This window comes from Pelodiscus sinensis, chromosome 2, assembly GCF_052426305.1.
Source record: "Pelodiscus sinensis isolate ZL-2025 chromosome 2, ASM5242630v1, whole genome shotgun sequence".
In the NCBI taxonomy this organism is placed as follows: domain Eukaryota; kingdom Metazoa; phylum Chordata; order Testudines; family Trionychidae; genus Pelodiscus; species Pelodiscus sinensis.
In genome coordinates, this window is record NC_143053.1 from 147,180,427 (window position 1) to 147,204,365 (window position 23,939).

Sequence of the window (23,939 nt, forward strand, 5' to 3'; positions counted from 1 at the left end):
CAAGGTCCCTAGGGTTGGCCGCTGTCGGCAGACAGGCTACTGGGCTAGATGGACCTTTGGTCTGACCCAGTAGGCCACTGTAAGCTCAGGGCTCAGGCTCGGGATTCTCAGTGGACCACCTTGATTTTCATGCACACCTGTTCCTGGGTTGCCAGGCTGGCAGCTATCCTGCCCTAGACAGCCACTTTCCTGTGCCTTGTGCGGAGGTCATGGACGAGGTCTACGATGTCCGCACTAGAAGAGGCGGGCGCCCGCTTCTTGCGGTCCCGGGCAAGCTCCCGGGAGCCACCAGCCTGGTCCCGGGAAGAGGGGGAGGGCTGGGGGGCATCAGGTGGCTGGCTCGAGCCGTGCCAGGTGCAGGGTCTGCTGGGTGCTGGCAGGCTTGCACCTGGCACAGGCACCGTAGCCAGCCCGTGCTCCTTTAAGGGGTCCGGGGCCGGGAGGGGGGCAATAGAGTTTCCCTGGTGTTGGCCAGAGTGGCCACCAGGGAAAGCTAGGGAGGGCTATCCTCCCACTAGTTTGAATTAAGGGGCTATACACCCCTTAATTCGAACTAGTAAGTTCGAACTAGGCTTCGTCCTCATACAATGAGGTTTACCTAGTTCGAACTAAGCGCTCCGCTAGTTCGAATTAAGTTCGAACTAGCGGATCGCTAGTGTAGCGCCTATCAAAGTTAATTCGAACTAACGTCTGTTAGTTCGAATTAACTTTGTAGTGTAGACATACCCTTACACAACCTGAGACATCCTATCTAACGGAGTCCTTCAAAAGGGTCCTAAATCTCTTTTGAAAATGGGAATTAGGCTACTAAGTCACAGGCAGACATGTGGATCCTGCATCAATGTGGTGAAACTTGTTGGAATCTGGGTAATTTTTAGTTTTCATTTACCCAGGAATGCTATGGCATGGTCGGTGATCACATGGGTGCCAAAGGCTTCAGTGGTGCAATAAGATATGCCAGAGATGGACTTACACAGAACTTCCAACTAGATCGGGGCTTGGCAAGAGCCTATCAATGGGCTGGCCAAAGGTCCATCGAGCCCAGTATCCTGTCTTCCAACAGTGGCCAATGCCAGATGCCCCTGAGGGAGTGAACAGAACAGGGAATCTTCAAGTAATCCCTCTCCGGTCACCCATTCCCAGCCTCTGACAAACAGGCTAGGGACACCATTCCTACCCATCCTGGCAAATAGCCATTAATGGACCTAACCTCCATGAATTTATCTAGTTCTTTCTTGAACCCTATTAAAGTCCTGGCCTTTACAACATCCTCTAGCAAGCAGTTCCACAGGCTGACCATGCACTGCGTGAAGAAAAGCTTCTTTTTGTTTGTTTTAAACCTGCTGCCTGTTAATTTCATTTGATGACCCCTAGGTCTTATGTTATGGGAACAAGTAAATAACTTTTCCTTATTCACTTTTTCTACACCAGTCATCATTTTATAGATCTCTATCATATTCCCCCCTTAGTCTCCTCTTTTCTAAGATGAAAAGTCCCAGTCTCTTTAATCTCTCTTCATATGGGACCCATTCCAAACCCCTAATTATTTTCTTCTGAAAAGCAAGGCTCATATGGTACAAGCAATACATTTATTCTACAAGCTTGTCTCCCTGGTAGTTTTATTTTGAACAATATTCCATCTTTCTATTAAAGGAAATACTATGGGGAAGATTGTGACTTACCTTTGCACATATGCATGGCTGTGTTTGAGCAAGTTTTTCTTCCTCCTTTCTTAGCCCTGTGAGGGTACGTCTACACAGCAGCGTTATTTTGGAATAACTGATGTTATTATAAAATAACAAAATGCATGTTTACACAGCAAGCCATTATTTCAAAAGAAATAATGTTCTTCCGTCGACTTCCTGCTTTGTAGGCAGCGCCAAAAGCCGAATTAATCTATTTTGACTTCAGCTATGTAATTGACATAGCTGAAGTTGCGTATCTTAATTTGATTTTCCCCTGCAGTGTAGACATGCCCTAAAAAGTGGCAGTGGCAGCTAGGCTGTGTCTACACTGGCCCCTTCTTCGGAAGGGGCATGCTAATTTTGAACTTGGGAATAGGGAAATCCGCGGGATTTAAATATCCCCCGCGGGATTTAAATAAACATGGCCGCCGCTCTTTTTCCGGCTTGGGGAAAAGCCGGAAAAAAGCGTCTAGACTGGCGCGATCCTCCGGAATAAAGCCCTTTTCCGGAGGATCCCGCGGATTTCCCTATTCCCAAGTTCAAAATTAGCATGCCCCTTCCGAAGAAGGGGCCAGTGTAGACGTAGCCAACATGTAAATGTGTACTGGAAAAAACTTCAGTGTGCACTGCAGAGAACCATGGCTTCTGACAACAGGATGGATCAGAAGACCCAATAGGTGTTTCCATTATTACTATATGATTCACATAAGAAATAACAAAGGTCCATACATTTGTCAATGCTTGACGAAGTCCAGGATAAATGCGTCAGGCCTGGAGTAAGGGTTTCTTCAATTTGTTCCATAAATGGCTTCATCAGTGGCTCCAGAATGGTAGGAATTCCATTTACAAACTTTTTGTAATCAATCAAAAGATCCTGAAGTCTGCAAGATACCATCATGTTTTTTCAATGCTGGCAGTCATTTATGTATTTCTTTCAACTTATTTAATAAAATACACATAGATCTGTGCACATATGCAATATTAATTAATAAAAATCCATATGGACCAACATCCAAAACTAGAAACTCTCCCTGACTTGCTGAAACTAAGGGTATGTCTAGGCTGCACTCTAAAATTGCATATCTTATTTAGATTTTATTTCAAAATAGGTTATTTCAATATTTGGCGCATCTATAAAGCGCCAAATTTCAAAATAAAGCACTATTTCGAGACACCCCTTATTCCTCATGAAATGGAGTTTACAGGGATGCCAAAATAGCGTGTCCGTTATTTCAAAAATTATTTCGAAATAGCAAACATGTTCCTTGGACATAGGGTAGCTATTTCGGATCTCTGATACCCCAAAATAGCCTTGCTTACCCTAAGACTCTCAATAATAGCAACAAAACAAAAATCCTTTCCGACACTTTACACATCATTAAGGAGAAGGAAATGACACACATCTTTTAAAAAAAAATCTGTGTAATTGACCTTTATTACCAGTGAAACAGATTGAGTGGGCGAGCAGTATGTTTGAGTCAAATTGTGAACTTCACCTTGTTTGTGAATGCCATTTTGATTATAACTTTCATTTTGGGATGTGGCTTTCATAGGCACTAATTTTGAGGGTGCTGCAGAAAAAAATTCGTGGGTGCTTAACACCCTTTGCAGCAATCTTTTCCCTTCTCCCTCAAATGCCTTCTGCCCACCAGTGGCCCCATTGATCAACTTCTGCTCCCGCCCAGCACTTGCCTCAATCAGCTATTCCATGGCATGCAGGAGATGCTGGGGGAGGAGAGCAACGAGCAGGGATGAGGGCACATTTAGGAGAGGGGGCAGACCTGGGTAGGAAAAGACAGGTCAGGGTGAAGTGGGGGTGAAAAGGGGCAGGGTAGGAGCTTGGAAGAAGGGATGGGGTGGGGAGAGTGCCATGCTTGGAGCAGAGCAGGAGTCTGAGCACCATTGGGGATTACTCAAGGAGCTGATAGAGGAGGTATCTGAGCCTTTAGCTATGATCTTTGAAAAATCATGGCAGACAGGGGAGATTCCAGAAGACTGGAAAAGGGCAAATATTGTGCCCATCTATAAAAAGGGGAATAAGAACAACCCAGGAAATTATAGACCGGTCAGTTTAACGTCTGTCCCAGGGAAGATAATGGAGCAGGTAATTAAGGAAATCGTATGCAAACACTTGGAAAGTAATAAAGTGATAGGGAATAGCCAGCATGGGTTTGTGAAGAACAAGTCATGCCAAACTAATCTGATAGCTTTCTTTGAAAAGATAACGAGCCTTGTGGATAAGGGAGAAGCGGTGGATGTCATATACCTAGACTTTAGTAAGGCATTTGATACGGTCTCGCATGATATTCTTATTGATAAACTAGGCAAATATAACTTAGATAGGGCCACGATAAGGTGGGTGCATAATTGGCTGGATAACCGTAGTCAGAGAGTTGTTGTTAACGGTTCTAAATCCTGCTGGAAAGGGATAACAAGTGGAGTTCCTCAAGGGTCTGTTTTGGGACCCGTACTATTCAATATCTTCATCAATGATGTAGATATTGGGATAGAGAGTACTCTTATTAAGTTTGCAGATGATACCAAACTGGGTGGGGTTGCGACTTCTTTGGAGGATAGGGACATAATTCAAAATGACCTTAGCAAGTTAGAGAAATGGTCAGAGGTAAACAGGATGAGGTTTAATAAAGAGAAATGCAAAGTGCTCCACTTAGGAAGGAACAATCAGTTCCATACATACAAGATGGGAAGCGACTGTCTAGGAAGGAGCATGGCGGAAAGGGATCTAGGGGTCATAGTGGACCACAAGTTGAATATGAGTCAACAGTGTGATGCTGTTGCAAAAAAAGCAAATATGATTCTAGGTTGTATCAACAGGTGTGTTGTAAGCAAAACTCGTGAAGTCATTCTGCCGCTCTATTCTGCACTAGTTAGGCCTCAGCTGGAGTACTGTGTCCAGTTCTGGGCGCCACATTTCAAGAAAGATGTGGAGAAATTGGAAAGGGTACAGAGAAGAGCGACAAGAATGATTAAAGGTTTAGAGAACATGACCTATGAAGCCAGGCTTCATGAACTGGGCTTGTTTAGTTTGGAAAAAAGAAGATTAAGGGGGGACATGATAGCGGTTTTCAAATATCTAAAAGGGTGTCACAAGGAGGAAGGCGAAAATTTGTTCCTCTTGGTTTCTGAGGACAGGACAAGGAGTAATGGGCTTAAAGTGCAGCAGGGGAGGTTTAGATTGGACATTAGGAAAAAATTCCTAACTGTCAGGGTGGTCAAATATTGGAATAAATTGCCAAGGGAGGTGGTGGAATCTCCCTCTCTGGAGATATTTAAGAACAGGTTAGATAGACATCTGTCAGGGATGGTGTAGACGGAGCTTGATCCTGCCTTGAGGGCGGGGGGCTGGACTCGATGACCTCTCGAGGTCCCTTCCAGTCCTATTATTCTATGATTCTATGATTCTATGACTGCAGGAAGCCAGTGCCTATGGTGATCCTCATGTGGTATTGCAACTTCCTTGTGAATAAAGCATCCATTTTGGAGTGAAGGCTTGACAACTACTTGCATGTATAACTAATCTGAGGAACCAGCACAAAGCAATCTATGGCCATAGACATGGAATTAGTCATCCCTAGTAGAACCAGGCAGTTCTAGCCACAGGGCCTTTCACTCTCTACACAGAATTCAATGGAAGTGGGACTGGAGCCAGACAGTGGCAGCCCGTCAATACAGGCAACCTAGGCGGTCACCTAGGGCACCAAGATAAACGGCTGTTGAGGGCTTCGGAGGCGGGGGCACTGATCACGCGTTTTGCCTACGGTGCCAGTTGCCAGCAGCTCCTCTAGGGCTGCTCCTGGAGCCAGGAATTTCTCCAGTGAAAGCAAAAGGGTAACCAAGAGAGACAAGAGTTTTACAAGGTGGCTGCTTCTCAGAGCAAGAGGCTAGAATTCCACTTCATTCCAAAAAACAAACAAACAAACAAACAAACAAACAAACAAAAACAGGCTAAGAGGGGCAACTGAAGGATGCTGAGGACTCCCAGGAGGGGTAAGAACAAACTTGGGGAGTGGCATTCAGGATTTTGTTGTTTTTCAAAGATCTGTAACTAGAAAATGTGACTAGTCACTGAGCAAATGCAGGGTGCTTAGGAGCACATGAGATCTAGCAGTTGGATCCACTCATAACAGACAGCATCGGTCCTCAGAGGGAAATTGGGCCTGACTGTGACAACAAGCAACTGATATAGCATGACCTATGGGCAGAACAATGAATAATATGCATAGGTGGCCATTCAAATGGCTACAGAATAACCCTATTTCTTTCCATCGTTGATGTACCGATGCTGGGGCAAGATAACTAGCTGCTGTCAACGAATGGGGCGCTAAGGTAAAGGTGCATCTGCTCCAGCCCAAAAGAGGAAGGTGTAAGAATAGATGCATCCCCTCCCCTATGAAAAGAGTTCCAACAGCCTCTTGAGTGTGGAACACAAAAAGTGTCTGCTATACCCTGTTGGATGGCAAAAGGGCAGGTTACTGATCTGTAAGTGCAGGTTCTTTGAGCTGTACAGTCCCTATCTGTATTCTACAGTGAGTTACTACACATGCACACCAGGCACCCAGCGCTGGGAATTTGGAAGCAGTGTCTGTTGGTCCAGCCATGTGCCCTGCTTCACCTTGCGCTGCCATCCGAGAGAATAAAAGATGGGGCAGATTGACTGCCTCTGCAGTTTCTTCTCTACCATGAGTCAGATAAGATCTGAAGCAGAGGGGAAGGAAAGTAAATAGTGGATTAGAGATAGGAATCACACATGTCAAAGAACTTCATCTTCTTTGAGTGGTGAGTCAACTTTATGAGTGAATTTGAGGCATAGATGCACAGAAACCTTATCCTGGTGCAATATTGAATAAGAAGGATCTGTCGTCAGCCATCATGAAACTGTAAAAACTTATTCAAATTATTTATAAAACTACATATAATTCTTATTTTGCAGAACTAAGCCAAAACTAGAAACACAAAATGTTACAACCCTGACCAGGCAGCAGTAAAGAAGAAGTGGAGGGGAAGTCAGTCTGCTCCACTTTTTATCTCCTTGAATGGAGGCATGAAGTGAACCAGAGTGTATAATGCAGAGCACTGGATACCACTTTCAGATTCTCCAATTCTGATTGCATGGCAGAATACAATCCATAGCAGAATACAACACAGACCATCATGCGAAGAAAAATCCCAATTTCCCTTTCCCAGCTGCCAAAATACCCAGCTTTCCCCCAAACAACTTCTATAGGTAGTTATCCATTGTCAACAGAAAACGCTATATGCTAAAAGATGACAAACTGGGGGCAACATAAAAAAACCTGATTTTTCACCAAAATAAAGAAATAAGCAATTCAAGGAATAGCATATTGACAATACGATACTGCACCTGGATTATAACAAGGACAATTAGTAGGGAGAGAAAGAGGAGAGTAGTGTTATATAATTCCAGCATCAATGCAGCATAATTTTGGCCTAATGTGCTACAAAAATTATGGAGATTTGCATATGTATGAATGCCCTTCCCTTTGGAATGGTTGCAAGGATTCAAAGGGACTTTAAGGAAAAGGAATAAGAAAAGAGTATTCATGTTTTCTAATGAACAGTTATTTATGAGATGAAAACTATAGACCACTAAATTGTGGAAAATACTATTAAGGAAGAGGGAGGCAATGTACTTAAACTCCATTGGACTCAAAAGTTTTTAAAATGACCAAAACAGCAGGGAGAAATGAGACCCAAAAGAAAATTTACAGATAAAGATCAAATTAAGTGTTCACTAACTTCATTTGCTGGTTTTTAATCTGTTCTTCTTCTGCCCACATGCCAAGAGCAACGTCTGGAACTTCAAAATCCATTTTTTTCAGGTATTTTGTTTCACATAGTACTTCAAGAACCATAGGATCCAAATTCACAAATAATTCCTTCACACATCAGAACAGGAGGTGAGGGGGGAAAAACAGTGAACACCAGGTGACCATTTGGTGGTGACATAGGCAGTGTGATTTTTCTGAAAAAATTTAAAAAGCGTAGTACAGAAGACTGACCAATATTTTGAAAATGGGTGACTACATTTAGATACCTGAACCCATGCTCAGGTAGCTGTAATGTAACTGGATTTTCCCAGTGCTGAGCAACCAGCAGCTCCCACTGACTTCATTATGCTGTGACTCTTCCACTGTATTCTCATCATTTGAATAAAAATATTGGTTAGAACAGTCTTCTTTTTCCATACACTGTAGTTAAAAAACCCCAAACATATTAAGCTAGAAAATATACATAGTCAGTATAATTTCTAATTACACAAGAGCCATTGCTTATCATCAGCAACTAACATAAGAAGTTATATTTTAGCAATATGCAGCCTTTGAGCTATCTGAGCAAAAACAGAATAAAATGCAAAATAATTAATTTTATGTCAAAAACTCAAGAATAACCACAATGAAGGCCTTATCTTGCAAGTGGAGGGCAGGAGGGTGTTATTACATTTGGGCATAATAAAGTTTGGATGTGGTTTTGCTTTTTTTCTTTTCTTAAAGGTAGGGTTGGAAAATCAGGTACTCAATGGCTACGTCTACACTGGCATGATTTTCCGAAAATGCTTTTAACGGAAAAGTTTTCCGTTAAAAGCATTTTCGGAAAAGCACGTCTAGATTGGCAGGATGCTTTTCCACAAAAGCACTTTTTTGCGGAAAACACTACTGTGTTTGCGGAAGCTTTTTTGCGGAAAACACTACTGTGCTGTCTACACTGGCCCTTTTGTGCAAAAGTCTTTCAGAAAAAGACTTTTGCCCGAACGGGAGCAGCATAGTATTTCCGCAAGAACACTGATGATATTACATGAGATCGTCAGTGTTCTTACGGAAATTCAAGAGGCCAGTGTAGACAACTGGCAAGTTTTTCCGCAAAATCATTTGATTTTGCGGAAAAACTTGCCAGTCTAGACACAGCCAATAGTTACAATTTATGTTATCCATCATATCTCTTCCTCTGCCACAGAATTCATAAATGATGTGGGCAAGTCCCTTACATTTTGACCAGTGTCCATTAATTGTGTGTTCATCTCTAGATACCTGTAGTGAGGAGGAGTGGCCTCCCTCCAGACTTAAGAGCGAAGGACCATTACACCCGCCCTGGAGCCAGAACCAAACCCACCCCATCTATCTTTCCAGAAATACCAGGAGGAGCAGGAAGTATATAGAGAGGGCCTGGCAGTTCAGGTGCAGCTGCATTAAGGAAGGCAGTGGACGTCTCTTCTAAGGAGCCAAGCCTTCTTTAAGACCCTGGACTAGCAGCTGAGCAGACCAGTGCACTACAGACTGAAGAGAATGAGGAGCCTGAAGCGTGGCTGAAGTGGCCACTACCCAATTGTGAGGTAACCAGACAGAGCCCCAGTTTAACAGAGTAATGCTACTAAGTGCGGTAGGAAGCAAGGCAGGGGAACCAGACTTTGGTCCAGTTGTTCTGCCAGGAAGTAAGGCACCATATTTAATTTTCCCCAACAACCCAGTAGAAGAACCACCTGCCACTAATAGAGTCCTGGGCTACCCCTTTGCCACTACCCCACCTCTGGGGATTGGCAGCACAGTCACACTAGGCCGGAAGGCCTGTGCATTGGTTGTTGGTTGCCCCAGCCAGGAGGCTGTGGGCTCTACACTGTTGATTGCTGTCTGACTTAGCTAGGTTTTCTGGGCTAAAGACTGCTTATTGCTCTGCCTCACTCCAGGGACCAGCACTCCAGACTGTTAACTGTTGTTCACCCCAGCCAGGAGTCTGCATTGCCTGTTGCTCAACCTCAGCCACTGGGGCCCGAGCCCAACTACTGTTGCCTGTCCTGGTGAGGGGAAGTGACCTCCTTTCCCACTGAGAGTGAGGGACCACTGCATTGCCCAACCTGGGTCAAAGAAGGTCTAATAGGCGAAAGAGCTAAGGACTCACAAATGCAAATGAAATCAGTAAGAGCTGCTTGGCAGGTGCAGATGAGGCAGTGTGGTCCAGAGAAATGTGCATAGGGGTGGGAATAAGGAGAACTTAAATTCTAATTCTGAGTCTGTCATTAAATCTCTCTGTGGCTCTAAGTAAATCACTCTAACATCACATCTCAGTTTCTCCATCTGGGGATAATAGCTACTGCAGAGGAATGATGTTGCAAGGATTAATGTTGGTACAGTGCATTAAACATGTAAAGTGCTATAAAATGCTCTAAAAAGTCAGGTTCTAGGTATCTTAATTGGGGGATTTCCAACCACTGAAGCATTCAAAATTATATATTTTGGACTTGATCTCTCTGGCTATGTTTAGACTGCAGGCTTCTTTCGAAAGAGGCTCTTTCGAAAGCATCTTTCGAAAGAGCCTCTTTCGAAATATCGCGTCTAGACTGCAGGCGGATCTTTCGAAAGAGCAATCCGCTTTTTCGAAAGAGAGCACCCAGCGAGTCTGGATGCTCCCTTTCGAAGACTCCCTATTTACATTGAAGAACGCCTTCTTTCGAAAGAGGAACTTTCGAAAGAAGGCATTCTTCCTCGTAAATTGAGGTTTACCGCCATCGAAAGAAAAGCCGCGTTCTTTCGAATTAATTTCGAAAGAACGCGGCTTGAGTCTGGACGCAGGGGAAGTTTTTTTGGGAAAAGGCTACTTTTCCCGAAAAAAACCCTGAGTCTGGACACAGCCTCTGTGCTGTAATCCCTATTTATAAAGTAAGGATACTACTTTCATATCTCACGGAGTAGTTCTGACCTCAAATTCACTGAAGTTTTTGAGGTATAGTGCTAATGAACATAGGAAAGATCATGAGACAGTTAATAATTACATATTTGAGGCAGGTTTTTGACAATGTATAATACATAAAGCATGGGGTCTACATATGGAAACATTAGGACAAAAAATCAGCTAGTTATAACATTCTCTGAGTATCGTTCCTTGTGTGCACTAACATAAGAACGGCCTTACTGAGTCAGACCAATGGTCCATCTAGTCCGCTATCCTGTTTTTGGACAGTGGCCAGTGCCAGGTGCTTCAGAGAAAATTAACAGAACGGGTAATCATCATGCCATCACCCTCCCATCCATTCCCAGCTTCTAGCAAACAGACTAGGGACACTCAGAGCATGGTCTTGTATTCCAGGCTAATAGCCACTGATGGACCTATCCACCACCAAATGTGACAGGTATCCTATGGGAAAAACTATTATGCAATCAAACAATTAAAATCTGTTTTGTAACATATATACCTAAAGGGGCAGAATTAGGGTGTCACACACAGAGTAATATTGGAGTGCTTTATTTTGCAATCTTAATTATAAGTAAATTTCATCCCTTACTGTTATTTTACTTTTATCTTTTTTACCTTAGTTTCTGGATGTCTGACAAGTAATGAAGCACGCAGCCCATTCTTAGCTTGCTCAGCAAACCTGCACCATGCTCTGTGATAAAGAAGTTCAAATTCTAAAAGAACAGCAGCCATTTTGTTATAGCTCCAAATAACCTTCTTCATTTCTGGAGTCTACAAACCACAAGAAATTTGATTTTATTATGTTGCACTCATAATAGATTAGATTGTGTCTACCAGGCCTTTCTTCAGGATGGTCAATGAAACCAAACAAGTGTGGAGTTTGTAGGCCAAACTATTTTGGAGATCAAATATGCCAAACAACTTAGAAAGATATTTTAAAATTCAATTAGGAAACTTTATAAAAACCTTCTGAAACTCCTTTTCTCATTTTTATCAACCTTACTTACAACAATGTGACACTGCAATGAGACTTGGCATGTGGAATTTCACAAAGGGTTGTTTCTTTTGGGGAAGTTAAAACAATGGTCTGCAGTGCAGGGCAATGTGGGGCAGGCCCAGGTGAAGACAAAAAGAGTCACCTACCAGGACCAAGTAGTAGAAGGTACCTGGGAAACAGGTGTGATGAGTCACACAGGGAACTGGCATTGCCACCAGAAGGCAGCAGCAAGAGTCACCAAGCATAGGAACTGCTACTAGAATCAAGGGCCATGCCTTTGAAAGTGCAGAGGAACAGATATAAGGGAGATAACAGTAAACTATGCTATCGGCATGTCTTTTTTTTTCTCAATTTAGCATTCCCCCCAATTAATTTCCAACCTTCCAAAGTGCAGTCTTCTTTTTGAAAAATTTCATTGGATAGTCTATTTTTCTGAACAACTGCCGGGCCCACATAATCTTTCCAGTTACCTGAAATGGAACAAAATTTAAGTTAATGTTTTCATTAACAGAAAAGGGTAAAGATCTTTTTTTGCTTGCCTTAGTTTCATCCTTACAGGTGGTACATTACGAGGGATAGGTGGATTTTCTTTTTGCTTCTGGTAGAGTTTTCGAACCATATCTAAATCTCGGTTGTATCGCTGAAGGACGATTATATATTTCTCAGTAAGATCAATATTGCCTTTTCCAGTGTGTTCAAACTTTATCAGAAGAGCCAACATCTGTTCTGTCTAAAAAGAGAGATTGAAGATTTGCAGCAAATGCCCCATCAAGATCAGAATAGCTTAATAAGTTGTCATTGTGTGTGCCCACTCCCCTGAGGAATGCGGCTAAGAGCCAGGCTTGAGAGAGCACAGCAGGCTGGGGCCAGGTCACTCCACTTCTTGACGCTATGGTGAGTGTGGCAAGACCAACCACACTCAAGCTAGGGGGCCGGCAGCCTTAGACCCCTTCGGGTAGGGGTCCACAGGCCTCTCAACCCCCAGTACTCGATTTCGTCTCTTCTCTTCATGATTGCCCAGCCAAAAAATTGCCCAGCTCCCAGGTCCTGCCCCCCAGCCAGGTGGCCATCTCCACCTCCCTTCCTTTGTCTCTCTCCCCTGGGAAGAGCCTCTGCTCAGGCTGGGACTAGGTGTCTGGCAGGGCCGGCCTTAGGCTGATTCGACCGATTCAGCCGAATCGGGCCCCATGCCTAAGGGGTCCCTGCGCCCCTGCACCAGGAAGTGCCGGCGAGTTACAGAGCCGGGGCCCTGCTCCACCACTATGCGGAGATGGGTCTCTCCCCTGGCTCTGCCCGGAGCGGGCCCCAGCCTCTCCCTAGACCCCGAAATGTCCCTGCCGCGCGCGGCTCCTCCTCACCACCTGCTGCACTGCGCATGGGCGGGGAGGACGCCTGGGCTGTGACATGACGTGACATGACGTCATGGCCCAGGATTTTGAAACTTCTAGGAAGCACATTGTGGGGCCTCTCTGGCCCCGGGTTCGGTCTCTGGGACGTGAGCGCGGACTCCAGCCCTGGAAGGGGGAAGGCAGAAGGTAGGGAATGCTCATGCGGTGGCGGCAGCGGGGGGAGACAGAGGAGGCAGTGGCGGGGGAAGGGAAGGGGCTTGGGCGTAGAAGAGGAGGCAGAGGGAGAGGGGTGGAAGAAGAAGGGGCTTGGGTGGGGGGAGTGAAAGGCACCAAGAGACAGGGATGCAGGAGAGACAAATGCCAGGGGGCCAAGTGCAGACAATAAGGAAAAGGGCAGGAGGGGAGGTGTCAGTGGGAGGGGGGACAGCGTGATGCTGGGAGAGGGGAAGGGCATTGGGAGCTAGAGGGGGAGGTGCTGGGCAAAGGCTTGAAAAGAGGAGTGGGCATGAGAAAGGTGGGGATGGAGCAAGGTATGTGTGAAGGCACAGAGGGGCAGGAGGGGAATGGGGCAGAAAGTGGTGAGGGGGTTGGTGTCAGGGAAAAAGGGGGCAGGGGCAGTAAGGGAAGGGGGAGGCACCAGGAGGGTGCAGGGCTAAGGGAAGGTGCAGGTGCCAGGGGGTTCTGGGGTGAGGCAGAAGGGCAGACACCTGCAGGCGAGAGACCAGCACCAGAGGAGAGAGGCAGGGCAAGTGTGTAGAGAGAGGTGTTAGAAGAGGGGTAGCTCACATGATCAGAGTGGGTCTACTGGAGGAGTGGGCACAGGGGGGAGAGAAGGGCTGGTGGAGGGGGGCAGGTCACAGGAGGGCTGAGGGCAGTGAGAAGGGCAGGAATCAGGACAGCAAAGGAGGGTGAGGAGTTGGGGGCAGCAGGCACCAGGGGAGATGATGGCGCAAGGAGAGGAGACATGGCAGCAGAGAGAAAAGGTCAAGGTTTATAAAATATTTATTAATAACTTGGTATGCTGCCTACGGCCAGTTTGTTTGTGCCCCGCGGTGCAGTTTGGGTTTATATGGGGATCAACACGTGGCTGGCGAGTGGGAGCTGAAACAAAAAAGTAGTCAGTGTAATGATCTTCTGTTGATACGTGTTTCAGTAGTTAAATTCTTGGACTGTCATTGCTCATGAAAAGTGCTGTCACATGGGTAGAAATTGGGTAAGTATTGCATTTTATTAATATCAGCAGAACTGACTTAAATGGGGCCTGTGTGTTGTGTAGTCTTGCCTTAATCTTTGTATTCATGCCTGTCAGTGTGAGAGAAGCTCTTTGTATATATTTGTTTGCATATGCAACCACATTTAAGTTGAGGCCCTCAGCATGTTCTGTAAGTATCAGTGTGGCCCCTGGGGCTTCCAAAGTTGAGTTGCCCTAGCTCATCCCTGACAGGTATCTGTCTAACTTGGTCTTAAATATCTCCAGTGATGGAGATTACGCAATCTCACTAGGCAATTTATTCCAGTGTTTAACCACCCTGACAGGCAGGGCGTTTTTCCTAATGTCCAACCTAACCTCCCTTGCTGCAATTTAAGCCCATTGCTTCTCATCCTAACCTCAGAGGTCAAGCAGAACAATTTTTCTTCCTCCTCCTTATGATACTCTTTTAGATACTTGAAAGCTGCTCTCATGTCCCTTTTCAGTCTTCTCTTTTCCAAGGTAAACAAGCCCAATTTCTTCAGCCTTGCCTCATATCTCATGTTCTCTAGACCTTTCATCATTTGTGTTGATCTTCTCTGGACTTTCTCCAGTTTCTCCACGTTTCCTGAAATGTGGCACCCAGAACTGGACATGATACTCCAGCTGGGGCCTAATGTAGATGGCTCATTCCCTGCCTAGGGGACGTGAGACTGGGCAGGTTAATTTCCAATCCTCCTGTTTATTCTTTTCCTAAGCCAGGAGGGCACAGTAGTTCTGATGGGGGCTCTGCAGGAAGGCAGCCTGCACTGTCCCCTGCCTGAAACCTTGTGCAGGTGTTAAACAGCTGTCCAGCCCACCCTAGAGGTGACTGCATTTCAGCGTGCCTGAAGCAACACAGCAGCAGCAATGGACAGGAGAATGGCTCCCGGGCGTGGCTTGCTCATGACTGCTTTAGTCCCATTGATGGGCCTCAGCCTCTTTCCTTCCACTCCCCTGCTTTGCAATAGGGCTGTAGACTCTGGGGGGAGAGGGGTGGAGGCAGGCAGAGGTGTCTCCCTGCAGCAGATGTAGACACATCTCTGTATTAATCATTCTCTCATTGAAGTTTTTAGCTTTGTATTGAGTCCTTTTACATGGAAACTTTGTATTACGTCTTGGTAGAATAGTCCCTAGGACAAGTGAGGCAGAGACTATCTCTGTTGGGTGAATGAGGTGAGAATGGATAAGGCGGAAGGTGAGCACCTCTGGGCAGTTGCAAAGGTTGGAGAGGGGATGGAATCCAGATCCAAGATCAATGAGCCCTGGGAAGTGGGCCCATTGAAAGGCGACTGGACCTGTGGATGCCTTGGGGGTCTGCAGCAAGGGCCTGCTTTGGGAAGCCCCCTCTTTGGAGGTGAATGTGGCAGCATTGAGACACCACCCAGAAGCCGGCAGACACTAACTGCAGAGTCATGGGACAGCTCTCACAGATCTTGCAAATGCATAAGATGATAGATCTTCAGGAAGGTGGGGGGGGTGGCGTAGTGAGGGGGCCGGAGGGTCAGTTGCCCCTGGGAGAAAAATAATATAAAATTTAGTTAAAAATAGATGTCACGCCTTTTTAAAAGGAATACCATATCTCCTGCCTTTTGTCTAATTTTGTCTCTTTAGGCCCCCAGTTAAAATTTTCAAAAGCACTTGAGTGACTAAAGTCACTTTTGAAAATTGGACTTGGAAATCTAAGCTCAGATTTTCAAAGGTAATTAAGCTCCTGAAGAGACAGTTGCCAACTCAGATCTTCAAAGATATCTATCTGATCTTTACACACCTTTGAAAATCTGGTCATAAGTGTCCTAGTCAGTTCTGAATGTGAGATGTAGGAGCCCAGTCCCAATTCCTTCAGGCTTTTTTTTTTTTTTTAATTTGAACATTTATCTACACTAATTCCCCTCCTTTCTCTTTCACTATCCAATAAATGCATGGATCAAAATTATAGGTGTTTTGTGACTATGCTGACTTGAGAGTGGAAAGATTTCATATTGTCGTGTATGATTCCTGGTAACCCATCTCAAATATGAACTAGGTTGATACCTGGTCATATCAGGAGCTCATTTCCTCATTTGAATTCCGTTCCTCATTTGCAGTATCTCATTAGGATATTTAGTGGAGAAGATTTTGTGTGTGTGTGTGTGTGTGTGTGTGTGTGTGTGTGTGTTGTTGTTGTTTTTTTATTTATACTGTGGGCAAAGCATGGGCTCACAAGAATTCCTCCATTGTTTTACCATGAGTCTCAAAACATTTGGTGTTTTTCTAAAGACCTGGAGTCAATTGATTATGTAGGAATCTCAGCTTCCATTTAAAAAAAGTTCTCTATACTTCTGGGCCTTACAGCTAAGGAAGAACGCTTTAAAACATGAACCCTAAATACTCAAACAAAAGGCCAATAAAAATTCAACATGTTTTATTTTTAAAAAAATCTTATGATTTGTAGACCAGTCTCATATCTTTGTGTAGGCGTTTCTTGTGATTTTTGGGTTGGCAATACTGCTCTTTGATTGGTGAATTTAGAGAGGTCTCTCCCTTCAGCTTCCCTTTCCACCCTCCTTTTTTGTCATAGGTCATCAGAGAATCATAGAGACAATGGAGAGTAGGGTGAGTCCATGACTCTGGTTAATGACCGGTCAGGGTGACTAACTATTATCAGCCAGTGGTCTGAATGAGCTATCTACTGCCATCTGTTAATCAACTGTCACATCTAACTGAAAGTCACAGAAGATGGAAACAGGTTTTATTTCTGGTGGTGTAGAGTCTATTTGGGAATCCTCAATTATATCTGACCCTTTACATCCGGGCTGTCTACACCCTGGGCCACTTATTCCGGAAAATCAGCTGCTTTTCCGGAATAAGCTGCAAGCTGTCTACACTGGCCCTTGAATTTCCGGAAAAGCAACGACGCTCTACTGTACAAAATCAGCCGCTATTCCGGAAAAACTATTCTGCTCCCGCTCGGGCATAAGTCCTAATTCCGGAACACTGTTCCGGAAAAGGGCCAGTGTAGACAGCTCAGTAGTCTTTTCCGGAAAAAAGCCCCGATCGAGAAAATGGCGATCGGGGCTCTTTTCCGGAAAAGCGCGTCTACATTGGCTACAGACGCTTTTCCGGAAAAAGGGCTTTTCCGGAAAAGCAGCCTGCCGATGTAGATGCTCCTTTTCCGGAAAAACTGAAAACAGAATAGTATTCCGTTTTAAGCAGTTCCGGAAATTCATGCCAATGTAGACACAGCCCCAGTGTTTAAAGGCAGAGCTGACTAGAATCAATTGAGAGTCCTTGTCTTGTCTCAGTGATCGCTTGAGCAAAAATCATTGATAAAATCTTGTGTAGACTGACCTTGGACTCAACATGCAGGCAATGTGTTGAAGGGCAGTGCAAAGGAGGCAATGGTGTGGTGAGGTACCATATTACCTAGTGAAAGCATTGGTGCTGAAATCACTAAGGACTGGAACTTGACCACAGAACTGACACTTTCTTAACAAAGACTCCATTTTTGCTATTTAAAAAGTAAATTTATGTAACAGAAATCTGCAATGGTCTCTGGTAACTTTTTAAAAATTAAATTTTATTGAAAAAATAGGATAGTTTGCAATTGAAAATATTTGACCTACACTTAAGGCAACTGATTTAATTTTGTGTATAATTTTGCATAATAAAGCATGGCATTTTTTTTAAATGTACATTTTGATCAGATCTGCTTCTGATGTGATATTTGTGTGTGGTTGTGGTTTGTGTTGGTGGTTTTTTTTTTTTTTTGCTCAACAAAAAATCCTGGGGGGGGAGTCAAAACGGTTTGAATTGGGCCCCGCACTTCCTAAAGCCGGCCCTGGTGTCTGGGCCAATACATATGTGGGTGAGTTAGTGGGAATCACACATCACAGCACAGGGGAACCCCAGGTTACAAAGCAGACAGCACCCCCACTACGTCACAGGGTCATGTTACTTAGCATAAGTAGTTGGCATATAACAGTAAGGGACAATTCAGGAAAGAGTGCCTTTTTACACCTATGTAGTCATAGGACAAAAAGAGGGAGGTTAGTTGGTTACAGATTGTTGACAAGTAAAGGTGTGTCGTTGCAGGGCAGGTTGTTTCTGTACTTAGGCAGGTTTCTCAGTTATTTGTGTGGTCCATTCTATGATGTGATCTACTTCAGGTGGAGTATCCTTGTTTAGTGAAGATGGACTTTCTCCTCGGAGCATATTCTATGGCACCTGAGTGCCTAGCTGTAGATAATAAATTGTTTGGTGTGTTTGGGGAGTAGTTGTTAGATCTATGAAAGTAGGTGCAATGATCCAGAGTTTCTTGTACTGGCCTTCTTTTATTCTGTAGGGCTCCACTGTTGAAGTTGATTGTGATGTTCAGGTGTGGGAGTGTTCTAGAGAGAGTTTGAAGTATGGGTGATGATTATTGAAGTTGTCTGTAGATCACTGGTTTGATGGTGCATTTGTCCAGAAGTTTTTCTTCAAGGTGGCCCAGGAAGAGGTTAACATATTGGGGAGCCATCCTGGTACTCATGGCTGATCCCTATGATTTGGACATGTTGTTGAATGTACAGTTGTTATGTGTAAGGAGGAAATGGATGAGTTTGGTGACTTGTCCATGGGGAACATCTGAGAGTTGTCCACTTCTGTGTAGATATTTGAGGCAGGATGTCATTGTAAGAAATGTTGATGTATAAGGAAATGGCATCCATGTTGGCAAGAATGGTGTTCTGAAATAGGTTGCCAATACAGTAGTGCAAAGTTTGGGGATGAAATCAATTGTGTTCTGGAGGATGATGGCCCTTTGTAAGGAAACCTGCACAACACTTTCAAAAGATGAGTGAGGGAGCTTAAACTCATTACTCTACTAGACACTAAAAACCGTGGACTCAACAGACACACTGGATGCATAGCTTTTTCGAACAATCTGGAACACACTAAATCCCTCTTTTTGTCCGATGACTGCTGATATGTTAACTGGGCACTCTACCTTGAATGGTCCCTTAAAGTATGTGCTAACTACTTATGCTAAACAATCTGTACCACTTTGCATTTTGCTGTAATTCTGAAAGCATCTTTTACACCAAAAGTTTGTCACACACCAATGGAAGTTGGTTCAATAAAAGACACTACCTCATCCACCTTGTTTCTCTAATATCCTGGGACCAATAGGGCTTACTACACTTTTGAACCTACAGCAAACAAATTACTAATAATCATATACGGTGGGGTTTTTTTTTTTTACTTGAGTTACAAACAGATGGTGCTGGAAGCATCACAAGAACATTAATTTGAGGTTGGCCTTGCATATGACATAAAAATGAAACAACCTGCATGCACTATATTCAGAAGAGCATTTCTGAAGTGTACCTGGAGTGGAAGTCACAAGAGTGGGTACCAATGGCAAATTGTAGGCTGGAGTAGAAAGCAGAAAGAAAGCACAGAAAGGAAGCAAAAATAGATCTAGAGATGCAGAGAGAAACCAGGGCCTGTGAGGTAAATCAGAGAGATAATGACAGATGCTCCAAGAGGAGCAATTTGCTATTTTGTTGGCATCAGTAGAACTAAGAGCCAGAGCAAAAAAGAGAAAGACTAGACAAAATGGGGAAGATGAGAAGGACAAAAGAAGTGAGAAAGGACAGAATTGGAAATTGGCACTTGACAATTATCAGCATTTAAATGTCCAGTATTTCTGACAGAATTTGAAAAGTTTGAATAAGCATTGTGTCCCAATTTCCAAAGATGCTATGCACCTGCAGCATGCAGAGATTTCAGTAGTGTTTGTGGTACCCAGCACTTCTGAAGTTGTCAGAATTTTTTACTTGCAGAATTACTCACAGTTAAAGATTTCTCAAACCAAGAATCCACTAATTCTTTTACTGACTGGTACAGACCTTCGATTTGATTCTTAAATTCAAGGTAGTCTTTCTCAAACTGAAAAGGGGGAGAGGAGACAAAAAAAACAAAGATGGGCTATATGATGTAATTAATTTTGTGAGATTCTGAGTGACTTCTATGAGAGTTAGTGGCATTCATCATCTCACAAGAGGCTCTCACCACTAGACACGGGCAGTCCACAGTATACCCTCCCTCAAACATTTCATATGTAGAAATACCAGAAAAAGATATAACAGCCGTTAGAGATCTTGAAACAGCCCCAAACCCCAGAGGCATCCAAATATGATTTTTCAATGGACAATCACACAACAAACATGACGGACATCAGAGCACAGTCCAGAAGTGCTCTGGGCCTGAAACAGAAAGGCAATTTTCAGAATGTAGAAACAAGGAAGAAGGGCAGTGCAATATGTCAAAATATTTTTCACATGGTTGTCATTATGGTCTGGCTCTAGCAAAGCATATGAGTCTCCATTCAAGAAATTGGGGCCTTAAATATGGGAGTAGTCACACTAGCTTCCCACACAAGCATAACTTCTTCAATGGAACAGTCTGAGAATTGCTATTAAATCAATCCATCTTGATCTCTGTGTTTTACCACTGCACATAAAATAGTCACCTAAGTGATAACTAGGGGGGGCCTTTTTCTTCATTTCTTCCACCTCTAACTAATCCTTACTGATACAAGTAGTCCCACTGACTTCAGAATCACTATATGCATGATTAAGGGTTTTCCAGATGTGATTCAAGATTTTTTTGTTTTTTAATTTTCAAGAAAAAGTGTTTGCACCAATGGGCCATTAGTTGTCAGTCACAACCAGTTTACCTATCTTGGTGCAACTGCCAGTTGTGAATACCTAATATCCGAAAATTGTATTAATAAAATAGGAACATGTGAGAATTATAAACAAATTAATACATATATTGTTATAAATTTTACAATCAATCATTCTTTCGTATATTGTTATAAAATCCACATATTTTAAAGGTCACTGATTTAGATTTTCACAAGTATTTAACATTTCTGATTATTTCTGACCTATTTACCTCTTGTTTCCTGTGATCCAGAACATCATAGGTTTTTGATTTGGTGTTGGTAGCAATTGTTTCATAATGAGCATTGATCTTTTCAATACCTTCTATTTTTATATTCTGCAGTTCTAAAAGGCCTTCCATGATATTGCTCATATCTGAAATCTTTTCCAAGCGTTTACAGAATGCATCAAATTTTCCAAATATATAGTTTTCACTAATGAAAAAAAGGCAATAGACGGACTATCATAAACATACTGAATAAAACATACAGCAAGAATTTCTGAGATTCAAATATATTCTTGCAGTGCTTGTACAATGTTTCTCTTTGTCTAAAATACACTTCCATTTGTGAAGAATCAAGTAAAATATTTTTACTGAGTATGAAGTACTCAATGCTTAATTCCTACATGTGCCAATTTTGGTCCTAATTGTAATTGTTTTATTTAAAAGAAAACCTCCTCTTATGCCACATTTTGCAGAATATCACAATTTAATCCTGTAATGCTAAACTGCAGGCTGAAGGCCTTATTCTGTAGTGATGATTCATTGGGAATATGACTAAAAGCCTCATCCAAAGCACACTTATGAACATGCTTAACTCTGAAACTCTGGTCATCTGAAGAAGTGGGCTGTGCCCACGAGAGCTCATGATACCATCTACATGTTTTGTTAGTCTATAAAGTGCTACCAGACCATTTGCTGTTTTTTAAGTTTATCCTGTACAGACTAATTTGGCTACCCCCTGAAGCTTCTAAATACATGCATTAGTTCAATCGAAATCCCTTTGGGCCTATATAGGTAACAAAACTCTGACAAACTCTAGCAAAACTTGTCATCGACATTTTTTTCTGAATAAAGACTGGAGGATCAGACCTAGAACATGCTTATATTTTCACTAAATGTTAAAGTCACCTGTTAGTCTGAACCTACATTGATTCTGTATTTATAAATTACTAAGGGTATGTCTACACTAGAAAGTTAGTTCGAACTAACGGACGTTAGTTCGAACTAACTTTCCTATGCGCTACACTAGCGCTCCGTTAGTTCGAACTTAATTCGAACTAACGGAGCGCTTAGTTCGAACTAGGTAAACCTCATTTTACGAGGACTAACGCCTAGTTCGAACTAGCTAGTTCGAACTAAGGGCTGTGTAGCCCTTTAGTTCGAACTAGTGGGAGGCTAAGGCTTCCCAGGTTTCCCTGGTGGCCACTCTGGCCAACACCAGGGAAACTCTATTGCCCCCCTCCCGGCCCCGGAGCCCTTAAAGGGCCACGGGCTGGCTACTCACTTTGTGCCAGTTGCAAGGCTGCAAGCACCCGTGCCTGCACAGCCTGCACCTGCCACACAATGAGCCAGCCATCCGAGGGCTCCCAGCCCTCCACTGCTCCCCACGACCAGCCTGGCGGCTCCCAGGAGCCTGCCCGGGGGCGCAAAAGGCGGGCGCCCGCCTGGTCAAGTGCGGAGATCGTGGACCTCATCGAGGTTTGGGGGGAAGCCTCCAATGTCCACGATCTCCGCACTAGCCACCGGAATGCGGCCGTCTATGGACGCATGGCTGCCAGCCTGGCCGCCAGGGGCCACCAGCGCAGCCGGGAGCAGGTGCGCTGCAAGATTAAAGACTTGCGGCAGTCCTACTCCCGGGCCTGCCTGCCAGGGGCTGACCCGGAGGCCTGCCCCCACTTCCATGCCCTGGACCGCCTCCTGGGGGCTCATGCCGTCCCTGCCCCCCGGGACGTGATTGACCCCGGGGCAGAGGGACCGCTCCTGGACACCGAGGAGGAGCAAGAGGGCTCTGAGAGCCAGGAGCCTGCTGCCAGCCTTCCCAGGACCCGGGACCCCCGAGGCACCCCACAGAGCCGCTCGCCTGCATCATCAGAGGCCGGGGAGGCGTCCACCTGTGAGTACCCTCGTGTTCCCCTTATGTGTACGGGGGGCTGGGGCGAGAGGGAGCCCCGGGACCGTGCGCCTGGGCCTTGCCCACCACGGAGCAGCAGCTGGGGATCCTGCAGGGGCCCTGGCCTTGCAGAGGGGAGCTGGGTTTCACACACCTGGGCCCCTGGGGTAATTGACCGCTGGTCTTCTTGCACCACAGCTGCAGCACCGGGGACTGCAGGGCGCACCACACCGCCTGCAGCAGCCGCCCGCGCCCGGGCAAGCAGGACAGCCAGGAACCAGGAGGACTACCAGAGGCGGCATCTCCGGTTCCTGGACCGACAGCTCCGTCTCCAGGACCACTGGGTCCAGGAGGACCTCAGGCTGCGCCAGAGGAGTCTGGAGGCCCTGGAGGAGCAGGGCCGTGCCCTGCGAGGCCACCTCCAGAGCCTGCTAGACCGCTTTCCATTTCCTCCTCCCCCTGCTCCCCCTCTTGCTCCTCCTGCTCCCCCTCCTGCTCCCCCTCTTGCTCCTCCTGCTCCCCCTCTTGCTCCCCCTCTTGCTCCTCCTGCTCCCCCTCTTGCTCCCCCTGCTCCCCCTCTTGCTCCCCCTCTTGCTCCTCCTGCTCCCCCTCTTGCTCCCCCTGCTCCCCCTCTTGCTCCTCCTGCTCCCCCTCTTGCTCCTCCTGCTCCTCCTGCTCCTCCTGCTTCCGCTCCTGCTTCCTCCACACCCCCTGTCCTCTCTGCCCCCCCCTCCACAACCATTCCCCACCGACGCCCCCGGACCCGCAGTGTGGCGAGACGGGAGAGGCACCCAGACTCCCACCCCTGAGCTTTCCTTTCCCTTCCTCCCTTCCCTCCCCTCCCCTTCCAGCTCCCTCGTCCCAGGTTTCCCCCTCCCTTCTCCCACCTTCATTCCTCCCTCCCCCACCCCAGTTCTGTGAAATAAACAGACGTTTTTGTTGGAAAAACAGGTGTCTTTATTTGACAGTAGGTAGGGAGGGGAAAGGGGAAGGGGGGGGTAGGGTGGAAGAAGGCCCCGGTGGGGCATGCAGGGAGAGGTCAGTCCTCCTCCTCCTCCACCTGGAAGCTCTCCCGCAGGGCTTCCCGGATCCGGATGGCCCCCCGCTGGGCTTCCCGGACGGCGGCGGTGCGGGGCTGACCGTAGTGTCCAGC

General features: G+C 45.3%; 1 protein-coding gene across 1 annotated transcript in view; it reads right to left on the reverse strand.

Moving 5' to 3' along the window:
* LOC102447295 (dynein axonemal heavy chain 5-like) overlaps positions 1-23,939 on the reverse strand; it is a 290,514-nt gene that overhangs the window by 222,663 nt on the left and 43,912 nt on the right. The window contains exons 15-21 of the mRNA XM_014581788.4: positions 20,905-21,106; positions 19,798-19,893; positions 11,963-12,136; positions 11,787-11,876; positions 11,025-11,180; positions 7,464-7,603; positions 2,415-2,566 (exon numbers count right to left, since the gene is read on the reverse strand). Coding sequence (XP_014437274.3) covers positions 2,415-2,566; positions 7,464-7,603; positions 11,025-11,180; positions 11,787-11,876; positions 11,963-12,136; positions 19,798-19,893; positions 20,905-21,106 — 1,010 coding nt within the window. The remainder of the gene's footprint in view (positions 1-2,414; positions 2,567-7,463; positions 7,604-11,024; positions 11,181-11,786; positions 11,877-11,962; positions 12,137-19,797; positions 19,894-20,904; positions 21,107-23,939) is intronic.